Source organism: Camellia sinensis, chromosome 4 (genome assembly GCF_055761805.1).
Source record: "Camellia sinensis isolate YWXY chromosome 4, ASM5576180v1, whole genome shotgun sequence".
In the NCBI taxonomy this organism is placed as follows: domain Eukaryota; kingdom Viridiplantae; phylum Streptophyta; class Magnoliopsida; order Ericales; family Theaceae; genus Camellia; species Camellia sinensis.
Genome location: NC_138964.1, coordinates 190650497 through 190663277, shown reverse-complemented (window position 1 = coordinate 190663277; position 12781 = coordinate 190650497). Strand labels below are relative to the sequence as shown.

The following is a 12781-nucleotide window of genomic DNA, read 5'->3' as shown; positions in this document are numbered from 1 at the left end:
TCCTCCAATTTGATTTGGTCACTTGAAGTAAATTCTTTATACAAAATCTTTCACGAAAATAATATGGTAGTGATATTTTTGATAAATTATTTATTTTGAAGTGATAGTCTCACAATATAATCATGTCATTCTGTACAATTTTTTTTTATTTTTTTGTTTGATAGCATTACTAATTCTAAAATATTATCAATTGTTAAATTAATGCTTTAAAAAATTATTTAAAATTCTTACATTATTCAGCGATGATAAGTGTTTTCAGATGAAAGAATAAATAATTTTAGAAAAAAAAAAAAAGAAAGAAAAAAAAGATCTTTAGTCTGATTTGATTTATCCAATGTAGAAAGTGAATAAATGTAACCAGACCAGAAGGTCCATTCCAGAACCATCAAGTTTCATAGAAAATTTACGAATTTGACAATATATATTTACATCCCTTGATTAAAGAGGTTTATAATAATTTATGAATCCACATAATTAATGCTTTTACTGTAAATGAAATATCAGATTTATTATATCAAAAATGTTAGAAATTTTAAAAATTTTATCAAATGTCCAAATATCTCATATGGGTGTAGAACTCGCATGGACCCACATTGTGTGGGTCCCACACCCATATAAGACATTTGGTAGAAACTTTGGTAGAATTTTTAGGGTCTCAATTAATGTACTAATTAGTAGATTAACAGATGATGCGACATAATTTTAGATGTTTTGAGTATTTGTAATTTGTATAATAGGTGTGGTCAATAATAATAGCATAAAACTAGTTAGTATATTAATATGTACATTAATTAAGACATGTAATACTACCACTTGATAATATGCGTCTTAAGGGCATATAGTAATAAATGAATTTCAACTTTCTATACTTATATGGAGAATATAAGAGTACAATGAAAATTAATTATGTTATTTTTGAAGAGTTAATTTTTTATTGATATATCTTTGTTTTTCTAAGGCAAAAATTCTTTAACTACTAATTAAAAAAATAAAAATAAAAAGTATTCTATATATATATATTTTTTGAATGGTTCTAATATGATGAGAACCGGATCAACATTTATGAATACACAGTTGAAAAACTTTAGTCACGAAATATTTTTATTTGATTGAATTTTTAGAATTTGTATTTACAGTATTATAAATTTTTTTGACAAAACTAAATATAAATATATATTTGAATTTTTAAATATTATTTTATGTTTCAAAAAAAATCATATGAAAATAAGTGTTTGATTTTTAAAAATTTTATTTTTCACCAAACTAAATTTTAAACATATTAAAAAAATTCAATCAAAAATAAGGGAGGAGAATGGTGCAAAGCAAAAAGGTATGTTGGTCTCATTATAAATATAATTTAAAAAAAAAATTAATATGGCTTTTAATATTGTATTATTTTCTACACAAATAAAGTAAATATACTCATTTTCTACTTCCTTGGGGGATTTGATCAAAATTTCCCATAATAAAATTTTAATGCATTAAAGATAACCATAAATTATTTTTTTTTTCAAAAGTCTAACACATATAATTATTATTAAAATATAAAATCTTAAAATAATATAATTTTTTTTTATCTAGATGTCGATTTTTAATAAAATTAGTATTTTTAAAATCCTTTCATCAAAATCTATCAAATAAGATCCATGTTGACTATAAAATTCTTTATAAAAAAAAATAATTACAATCAAAATTGATGTAAACAGTAACATGTTGTTCTGATTTATTTTGAAAAGATGGTAAAAAGTAATTTTTTGGCTTTTAACCAAGCTTTTGACTTTTTTAGACAAATGATTTGGAAAGTTGATGAAAAGTCGCTTTTGACTTTTTTGATTAATATTTATTTATAATATCAAATCATAATAAAATGATCAAATTACCCCATTCAATTTAAAATATTTACAATTTCACTCATGTAACACATTTTGATCCATGAGAGGTAAAATTGTAATTTCACTAATGGCTGAAAATCAACTTTCCAAATGAAAAAAAATACAAAAAAATCAACTTTTGATTTTTGCTACAAACCTAAAAAGTGGCTAAAAACTAAGTTCCCAAAACACCTCTTTATTTGATAATAAGATGTTACTTTAGTTCACAGTAACATGTTACTCTGACAATATTATCAAAGAAATTTACTCTATTTTTACTCAATTATATATGCGTCTTCTTTAATTAAGTTATCATTTTCGCAAAACAAAAATCATAGAGAAATTTTAATTAAAATTTTCTACTTTCTAAACATATGTTCTCAAAACAGATGTTAACAAAAGCCTGTTGTTATTAATTTTCTTCCCACAAGTGACAACTTCCTAGAAGCAAAATAGCGAAAGAATATGAAAGTGGCTGGCTTTGTTAAAAAGAGAAGGTTTCATTGGTTGTATTACATGTACTAATTAGTGTATTAGTATTAGTTATGATATTATTATTGATCTCATTCATTATATAAATTATAAATATCAAAATTTTTTTAAATTATATTATATCATTAATTGATATGCTAGTTAATACATTAGTTATGATATTATTATTGATCTCATTCATTATATAAATTATAAATATCAAATTTTTTTTAAATTATATTATATCATTAATTGATATGCTAGTTAATACATTAATTAGTGCGTATAATATTATTTTTCATTATATCATAATAAAATCGAATTGTATGTTTTTTTAGCGAGTCTTTATTACCAAACAAAATCTAAAAATGGTTGAAACCCTCAAAATTGTCTTGTAACTCTAAAATGATGTGGACCAATATTTTTTTTTTTCCCTTCCTGGAATACTTACAGGTGAATAAGTGTTGTGGAGTAGTGTTCTTTTTAGGGCAAATTACATATACACCCCTCGAGGTTTGGTTAAATTACAGATACCCCCCTGAGGTTTCAGAAATTACATCCCGCCCCCTGAGGTTTGTATTTTCATAACAATTTACCCCCTGAGGTTTATATTTCATAACAAATTACCCCCTAATTTCTTATGCAAATATAGCATTCAGGGGGGAATTCGTAATTTCTCAAACCTCAGGGGGGTATCTGTAATTTAGCCAAACCTCGAGGGGTGTATATGTAATTTGCCCTTCTTTGTAATAGTACTAGTAGTTGGCACACGTGATGCGTGTGCTATTCAAATAAATAAAAATAAAATAAAAAATTTATTATATATTGTGTGTTAGTCAAGTGGTAAGAGTGTTATTCATTTGATAAAAGTCTAAGGTTCAAATTCCCTTCACTTATCTATCTAATTTTTTTTTTAATTTTAAATTAAAAAAATACACACGTAATAGTATAAGAAACAAAACTTCAAGACACTATAAAAAATGTTCACTTTATAATAGTATAGATAGATAGATGTGGCATTATGCATAAAATGATATTCAAAAGAGACACAATACAGTATTCAAATGGGCCCACAGAGACGCTAAGGCCGACCGAGCTATAATACTACAATTTGACACAGAATAATCTTAAATCTGTCACGTGTGGTGATTTGATTATTTTAATTATTTTATAAGATAAGAAAAAAAGGTTATGTTTAAAATGATTTATTAATATTTTTTTAATTAAATAGACAATTGTGAAAAAAATAATAATTGATTGATACGTAGAATTTAACATTTTATCTTATTAATTATTTTAGTTTTTTTTATTTTTACAGAATATTTTAACTACAAAAGTTGTTCCCAAACCTGACAAAATTTTACTCAAAATTTTTATTCTGAATATCACTTTATGATTCATATTAGTTCTATATATGGACCATATATTATACCAATTCAAATTTTGTCATATTTTTATTTTATCAGCTCAATCTCTGTCACATAAATTTTACCCACAATCTCCGCCACATAATCTCATTGTTGGTAAAGTTTTGAGTTTTTAAGATTTCCGATCCCAAATCTACAAAATAAAAAAAAAGATTTCCGACCTTGAATTGAAACTAAAAGAAGTGCATGGTTCTCTTGGCACAAATTTGAGAAGGATACTGTGAGTTTTTCTTTTATTTAAACATTTTTTACTTCTAAAAATATATAATTCTTACAGCTAAGATTACTAACATATTCAGTAGAAAATCTCATAGCATGGATACTGTCAAACTACCCTCCCAAATCCCTCTTAGCACAACACCACAGAGGGTAAGTGATCCCCAGATCCGTTATCTAAAACCTCTACTTACCCAAAATAGAAAATTTTATGTACTTTGAAAATTATTTTAAAAAAATAAAGAGTAAGTTATTTTTAGAATAATTTTTGATTTTTTTTTCCAGTTTTTATAGTGCATTTTTGTACCAAAAAAATAAATAAAAATCAAGTCCTTTACTTTAATGTTACAATATAAAAATTTATACAAAAAAATTCATCAAAATAGTCTATTAGTGATATTTTTATAATGGTAAGTCACTTTGATACCTCTTTTAGATTGAAATTAAGAAATACAAATCTTCTGCGTCATTTTTTAACAACAGTATTATATACCAGAAAAATTACCTAAAAAAGTATTCATTCAATTATTTTTTTATTGAAATGCATATTACACTACTTTTAAATTTATACTGCACATCTTTTTTTGGGATAAAATTCAGAATATTCTTCATATTCCATAGCATTTTTATTTTTTAAATAAAATTTAATTTATATGTAATTTTTCAACGGAAATTGTAGAATGTTTCTGGAGTACTTGTATTCATATTTCTTAACCAATCATCATTAAATATGCCCTCTCATGTTTCCAAATCATCCAACACAATATCTCACCTATCACCTTCTCCACCAATTACAATACTGTATAATATCACGGGTCTATGTTCCGAAATTATTGAATAATTACCCATTTCTCAATGCATATGTGTTTTCCTTTTAAAATCATCACCACCTTTAATAACCTGAGCAGCCACAATTGCTCAATATTAGAGAGAGGGGGAGGGAGAGAGAGAGAGAGAGAGAGAGAGATGAAGGGTCTACGAAACTCAATAGCATATTGTGTGAAAGAGAACAAGCAATGTGTAGGGTGGGTAGAGAAGTATTTCAAGGATTGCTTATGCAACTTCAATGATGAGCTTTCATTTGCTTTTGGGCTCATAAGTCTGGTCTGTTGGGGAGTTGCAGAAATCCCACAGATCATCACCAACTTCCGCACCAAGTCCAGCCATGGAGTCTCTCTTCTCTTTCTCCTTACTTGGATTGCTGGGTTTGTTTTCATATTTTCATTTCTTGTTTTATTTACCACTTAATTAAGTCTTAGATCATTACTTTTTTTTTTTTTCTCTCTCTCTCTCTCTCTCTCTCATGCAGTGATGTTTTCAATTTAGTGGGTTGTCTTCTTGAGCCTGCAACGGTATGTGTTCTAGTTTTAGCAAATAATCAGAAGAAAAAAAACCTTTGTTTTTTGCAGATGATGTTCCAAAACTACTGCATTAAGCCTTCGTTTGGATTTTTTTTTTTTTTTACTTTTATAAAAGAAAAAATATAATAATTATAAATTGAATGAGGTATATTTTGAAAAAAACCTCAAACTTAACTTTTCACACAAGCACTAAGACCTCGTTTGGGAACAAATTTTTTTTAGTAAATTTTTGATTTTTTAACTAATATATGATGTAAAAAAATTAATATATTTGAAATGATTTTTTAATTTTTTATAAAAAAATATGTAAAAAATAAAATGAAAAGAAAATTTTTGATTTTTTAATATAAGTTATTAGTTTTTTAATTTTTTTAATGAGTAAAAAACCATGCGACTTCTAAAAAAGACAAAAAACTGACGAGTTCAACCGTCCAAAGGTGCCTTTTAATCGAGCAAGGATTCTCTAGAGTTTTTTTTTTTCTAAAATTTCTTAGAGTGGTGCATTGTGTGGTTGAGATTTAATGACAAGTCACATCAATTTTTCAACATTAAATCTCAACCACACAATACACTACTTTAAAAAACTTTAAGAAAAAAACACTTTAGAGGATCCTCGTGAGGTTCTGTGCAGTTACGCACTACAATTGACATTCTCGATACATCTATATAAAAATTGATATATTGTTCCGGTCATACAATATATATTAATTAATACACTAATTAGTGTATCAATATTAATTATGATATTATTATTGATTTCACTTATTAATCACATTATAAATTTTAAAAATTTCTTAAATTATATTACATTATCAATTGATACACTAATTAATATATTAATTAATACATATAATATTAGTCATATTGTTATATTGATATGAATGATTCAACATAACAATAAATATTGATAGTTACAAAATATATATATGGATATGAAAGGTTCAAAATATCAATAAATATTTACAGTTACGAGAGGGTGTTGCAAACATTTAAAATATGTTGATAATCGATTTTTATTTATTTTTATTGAAATTATATATATATATATATATATATATTAATTTTTTAAATGTACCCAATGTAAATATTTTTAAAAAGTATAAAAAAATAACTAAAATATATTTATAAAAAACTAAAAACGAAAGAAAATCCAATCCGTCAAAATTTTGAGTTTTCTTATGGTTTTAATAAAAAATAAAAAAAATAGAAACATCTATATTAGTTGCATTTAAAAAAATTTACTAAAAATAAATAAAAGTTCATTTAAAATAATTTTAAAAAAATTAAACCAAACAGATCTCTTTTTGTCGAAACACTATCTCTCATACTCGTATTTTTTTTTTTTTTTTTTTTTTTGGGGTTCTGATTACAGTTGCCCACTCAGTTCTACACAGCTCTGGTAATGCCACTTTCCAACTAGCTTTTATTTTTTTTTGTGACAGATTATACAAAATTCATCAGATTTTTTTGTTTGTTTGTATAACTATAATTTGATTTGTATTGCAATTCTGTTTCGTTCTTGTTTTTTTGTTTAATTTTTGAACACGTATTACAAATTCATGTGTGTGCATTGTTAATATTTGACAGCTGTACACAGCAAGTACTGTGGTGTTGGTGTTGCAAAGCCTTTACTATGATCACTTATATAGCTGGTTGAAGGCCCAAAGGATTGAGCACAATCAAGGGGTACAAATTTCTTATTTTTCTTCCACAATTTAAGTAATTTTCTTTACTGTCTAATAAATAAACTTGCAGAATGTAGACACACACACACAGAGTATTTGCATATCATAAATATTATATAAATCTAGAAAAAAATAAATCCAGAAAAATAATATAGAAAGTACCCAAAATTTGAATTATGTGATATTTCGAGAAATTATAGTTAATTCTATAGTTTTGGTATAATTACATAGATCTTCTTTTAATAAAGTTAAAATGATTAGAATTAATGTAAATGATGTGAAGAGGCAAAGAGGAATAAGGTAAAATATACGTTGCAATGCAAAAGAGATGACAACATCATTTTGCTATTCATATGACTAATGAATTACTAAATTATATGTTTTGATAATTAAAATTATAAAAGAGCTCCATGTAATTACGTCAAATTTTACGTTGTATTGTTTTTTTTTCTTCAAATTTTTAGGAGAAATCAGTGTAATTTATAGTAAATATTATATAAAACCAAAAAAATTATACAAATAGTGTCGAAAATTTAAAATATATAGATCATAATCATGCTAAATACATCTTATATATATATATATATATATGTATGTATATATTTAAATTTTGAATATTTTTCTAGTAACATGTAGGGCAGCTAAAAATATGACTAACAAATTGTGCTTTTGTTAGGTTGAAGAAGAAAGAAAATTTTTGAAGCCACCTAAACCATATGATTCAGCCATTCCAATACCTGGTGGCACCCCCATAATGCATCAGCCCCATAGGGAAATTTACTACGTGTATGTATATCAATTTTCTCCAACATTTATTATATGCTATTTTCCATTTTTGATCATGTTCTCTTTCTCCATTTTCCATTTTAAAAAAAAATAAAAAATAAAAATACAAAACTTGTTTGGGGGATATGTTTTGAGAATTTATTTCAAGAACAACCCACTTCTTAAAAATGTCAAAACATTATTTTAGGTAAATCACATTGGCAGTCCTTCTACCTTGAGCCAAATTTCACTATGATTTTTTTAGTTTTTAATTTAAACAATGTGAATTCTATACTTCCAGTTTTGTTGCAATGTGATCTTCTGTCACTTAGTGTTAGAATTTTAAATGGAAAAATACTTTGTTTAAAATTAGAGGGACAAAAATAAAATTCAAAGGAAAATATAGGGACCACCTGGTGTAATAAACAAATTACACTAGTGGTCCCTATAGGTTATTTTGAATTCCACTTTGGTCTCTCTAATTTTCAAAGTGTTATTTTTTCATTCAAAATGTTAACAATGTATGACGGTGGAACAGTATTGCAACAAAACTATGGAAAAAAAAGAATAGTTTTTACGTTTCCACCCAGTTTATCAGCTATTTGTAAAATGATACAAAGAAAGATGTCCTTGTCCATAATAGAAAAACTCTCCTCTGATGAATTGTACAACCATTGGGTTTCAACCAACAAACAAAAAAGGTAACAATCTAAACAAAAAGTTGATAAATAGAATGGAGGTTCTATCCAAAGAATTTCTTTCTCTGGATTTACTTGAAAAAAGGATTAGATTGTGTAATGATGAGCCTAAAAAAGAATACTTGACCAAAATATATGATTGTATATGATTTAAATTGTTCAAATTGAAGCTACGGGAACTAGAGTGACACTTCGCTTAAACTATAAAAAACTAATGATGTAATTTACAAAATTAATTTTAAAAACTATTTTTGCAAAAAATGATATGAAAACTATAAATGAATTATAACTTTTTTTCATTGTTTGTTGTGCTTCTAATATTATGAAACACAAAAGCCCAACCAAATATATTTGATTAATTGAAGAAAAAAATTATATATATGTTTTTGTTTTGTTTTTTCGTTAGGTCCGCAAGATCTCTGGCTTGGACCAACACTCTACCAACACGGTCTCCTCTAAGGGCAGCTAGAAGTGGTCCTCCATCAGTAATGGGACTCGAACACGACTCATCATCAGATGATGAGCCTATTCGAGCTTCTTCCCATAAATCTCGTAGCAAGCCTAAGCCCATCCCACGATCTGTGAGCGTCTCTCATTTTTCATCTTTAATTACCAATTAATTTCTGTTTAAAAAAAGAGTCACATTTATGATTAATAATCTCAATTCAATTTTATGTTTGTGGGATTACATATTTTTCAGGCTGGTTCTGCGGCATTCCTTGCTGCATCAATAAGCCTGCCCAGTGGAAGTAAGGCCTTGATGCATGTATACATGGGATTAAGTGGGAGGAGACTCTTACAAGTATGATTAGTGTGACTCATTTTTGGCACACACAGTAATGCTAGGATGCTCAAATTTGTGTACAAAATTCGATTAGAGAACAGAATTCAACTCTCTCACATGAAATGTGACCCACACAACTAAAGAATGGCATCTCATGTTAGAGGATTGTATCTGCTTCTAATTGGATTTTGTCTATTTACAAATTTTTAATGTGTATATAATATTTAGTATATTGTCTTATGTGTCAAAATTTTATAGTTCAATTGATCCACAATTTATATGTGTTTTAATGTAGTAATAACATAGAAGAGGATATAAACAAAACATAGTAAAAAAAAAAAATGATCATCATATTATTATCAAAACGAAAAATGTTATACGTCAATGAGACAGATATTTATGATTGATTTTCTTGTTTGAATATAATTATTAAGGTATTACTGATAGCAAGATTATTTTGCCATGTACTAGGTGATAGAAAATAGTGAAAAAAAAAAACAGCGGATATATAGAAATCATTCATTGTAAAATATATCACAGAATCAAAACAAGAGGTCTCTACGGCCCACAAGACACCCCCCCTAATTTGTCTGGATCAAGATATTCTATAATTCTTTTCACTGCAATGATATTATTGGGGTGATCTAACTGTCCAAATTTCAAATAAAAAGGCTGCATTTTAATGTCATTTATTTTAATTTTAAACATGAATCATTTGATTATGTAAGTCCCTAACATATTATTGTGGTAAAACCCATAAAAAATTCAAAGAAATAATGACAAAGAATCTTAATCTAGCTTACTTTTTTTTGAGTCCTTTTTTCTTAGAGGAAACTATATGCAGGCGTGAGTTGGGAAAAAAAAAATTACCAACACATGAAGGGGCATAACCACTATCTTTCATTTACACCCCATCACAGACACACTTGCACCCCATGGGTTTGTAATTTTTTTCCCTAACTCCTACTTGCATGTAGTTCTTTTTCTTATGAGTAATGCTACGGACCCTAAATGTTTTATAAATATTTTTATCAAATGTCTTATATAGATGTGGAACCCACATGAGACCCACTTGATTTGGGATGCCTAATATTTTTCTTTTCTTATATCCCAACAGGAAGTTCATTGAAGTTCTTTTTTTATTTTTTAGAAAGAAGTTGATTGAAGTTATTTTATGTACATTTGACAGGAACAAAATAGCACGGAGAACAATGTGATTGGGCAATGTTTAGGATGGATGATGGCTGCAATATACATGGGTGGTCGTATCCCTCAAATCTGCTTAAATGTATGCTTTTTAATTCAAAACTCTATTTTTTCAATTTCATGATGTATGCTTGGTATCTAATGGATGCTATTTCCCTCATTGATTGACCAGATTAAAAGAGGGAGCGTAGAGGTGAATGACTCTTACTTTCGTATTCTAAGTTGGAACCTTATTTAATTACCCTTATATCCTAAATACTTGTTAAAATTAAAATAACAAACAACTTTGTCTAAAACGATATCATGTAGGGACTGAATCCACTCATGTTCATCTTCGCACTCATTGCTAATGCTACTTATGTCGGAAGGTGCTCTCTCTCTCTCTCTCTCTCTCTCTATATATATATATATATATGTATCTGAAGCTTTGTTGATGATGGAGAACAATGCAGCATAGTTGTAAGAACATCTGAGTGGGACAAGATTAAACCCAACTTACCCTGGTTGCTGGATGCTGTGGTCTGCGTGGCACTCGACTTACTTGTATCCTTATTATTAATTTTCACATCTTCTTCCGTAGCACAAGTTAGCTTTTCTATTAACATACAAATCAATCACAAAATCAGAGACAACGTTCATACATGAGGTGGGTTCCATCCTTTTGTTCAGTAAGATGGTTGTGCCCGATTCTGTGATTGATTTATGTATAAATATAAGAACTACTTTCTATTCATCATTCGTTAACAAGGTAGGTTAGTTGTAATTTAATTCAGTGCAACTAAATTTTGTCTTTGTCAATGGACGTCCTTAAGACAATATTGATTGACAAAGCATTGCATGGTTGTACATTCATTAATTATCAATTTTTATGAGAGAATGTACAATTATTTTAAGCTTCTTAATGAGTACTACTCTTAACCAAAACCTTTCTATGTGCCCAAATGTTGTTCGAACATCCCAAATGTGACTTTATTAGCACATATAGTTTATCACTGTTTGTACACCTTAACAACCATAATGATCAGATCATATTGCAGTATATATACTACAGATACATCAGGGAAAGGATGACAAGTGAAAGCAAAGACTATGGAGACTACTATGTGGAAGCAAATAAAGCTCCTTTGTCTTGACAGCTTGTTGACATTTGTAACTCTCTCTCTCTCTCTCTCAATCAGTTTGTGTATCATTTTGTTCTTCAAGGAATTGCTTGTTTGTGTTGAACATTTTAAGGTACCCTTTGGAATTAAGAGAGAGGTTAGAGACAATAACCTCAAATGAAGGGAGAGAAAGGGTAGTGGAACTGCTAATGCACCTAGTAAATTGTCTATAGTGTGTAAAACAATTCTAATTCTTCAATTTTACTAACTTTTTTCCTATTTAATAATAAAAAATTAATATTATGTTTGGATTTTTTTATTTTTCTGTGTCAAGCATTGCCTTCTGTAAGAGGAGTTAATTTGAGCCTACTAAATTAATTAGGCCCAATAATCCAAGGTTGGAGTTAATTTGAGCCTACTAAATTAATTAGGCCCAATAATCCAAGGTTGGTGGGCCCGAATTTATCGCAAGTCCAAGATTGGTGAGACTGGATTTATCGCCATCAAACGGGCCGAATTGTTCTAAGCCTTGAAAGGATTCGGATCCACGAACTTACAGACTTACTCGGGCCCGAACTCGAAAGGGTGTTGAGTAAGCCTAGAGATCCGAGGCACTTAGGCTTCGAACAGATTCGATCGCAATCTAGAAGCCGCTCTATTGGTGAGTCGCAGAACACTTGCGGGCTCGGAGCTTTTCGGGATCTACGCACCAGAACCATGGGCGTAATGGAGTTCGAACAAAGGACCCGATCCCGAGGACGGTGAGTGGAGATAAATTCATTTTTCGGTTAAACTAGCCTATACCCGGGTCGAGGTGGCACGACCCCGGGGGGTCCATAAGACTCGGTAATATTTAGCGACGTGAGGTCCTCTAGGACTACCGTGGCCTTTTGGAATGATTGAGGATCATTGGTTAGGTGTGGCTAAGAATAAGGGTTTGCCGAGAGGTTGATCTTTTCTTCGGGGTTTTCCTTATCTTCGAAGAAGTCACCTCCTCGGATAAGGTGGTTGGAGAGAATATTCCCCATGTGTCTTGCACATGGGCTCCATCTTACATCATGAGGTGCCTATAAATAGGATCTATCCATAACTTTACAACGGATGGATTTTGGAGAGACAACTATTGGGAAAGAACTAATTTCCATTCTCCATTATCAACCCTGAGAGTGAAAGTGCAAGATCCATGAGAGAGTCTTG

The 12781-nt window shown here is 28.7% G+C and overlaps 1 protein-coding gene across 3 annotated transcripts; it reads left to right on the top strand.

The window, feature by feature from the left end:
• Positions 1-4852: 4852 nt before the first annotated feature.
• LOC114261968 (vacuolar lysine transporter YPQ1) lies at positions 4853-11902 on the top strand. Of its 3 annotated transcripts, XM_028202295.2 has the most exons (12): positions 4855-5190; positions 5295-5337; positions 6719-6745; positions 6934-7032; positions 7708-7817; positions 8901-9075; positions 9195-9296; positions 10468-10566; positions 10657-10677; positions 10794-10852; positions 10937-11027; positions 11510-11902. In XM_028202295.2, exons 1-12 carry the CDS (start codon positions 4952-4954, stop codon positions 11615-11617), a joined length of 1173 nt encoding a protein of 390 aa, XP_028058096.2. In that variant the 5' UTR covers positions 4855-4951; the 3' UTR covers positions 11618-11902. The 3 variants fall into 3 exon arrangements, 2 of the variants coding, with proteins under 2 accessions (XP_082723335.1, XP_028058096.2); XM_082867209.1 differs by lacking the exon at positions 6719-6745 and having other exon boundaries at positions 4853-5190; positions 11510-11878; XR_014328128.1 differs by lacking the exon at positions 10794-10852 and having other exon boundaries at positions 4854-5190; positions 11510-11649.
• The last annotated feature ends 879 nt before the right edge of the window (positions 11903-12781 follow it).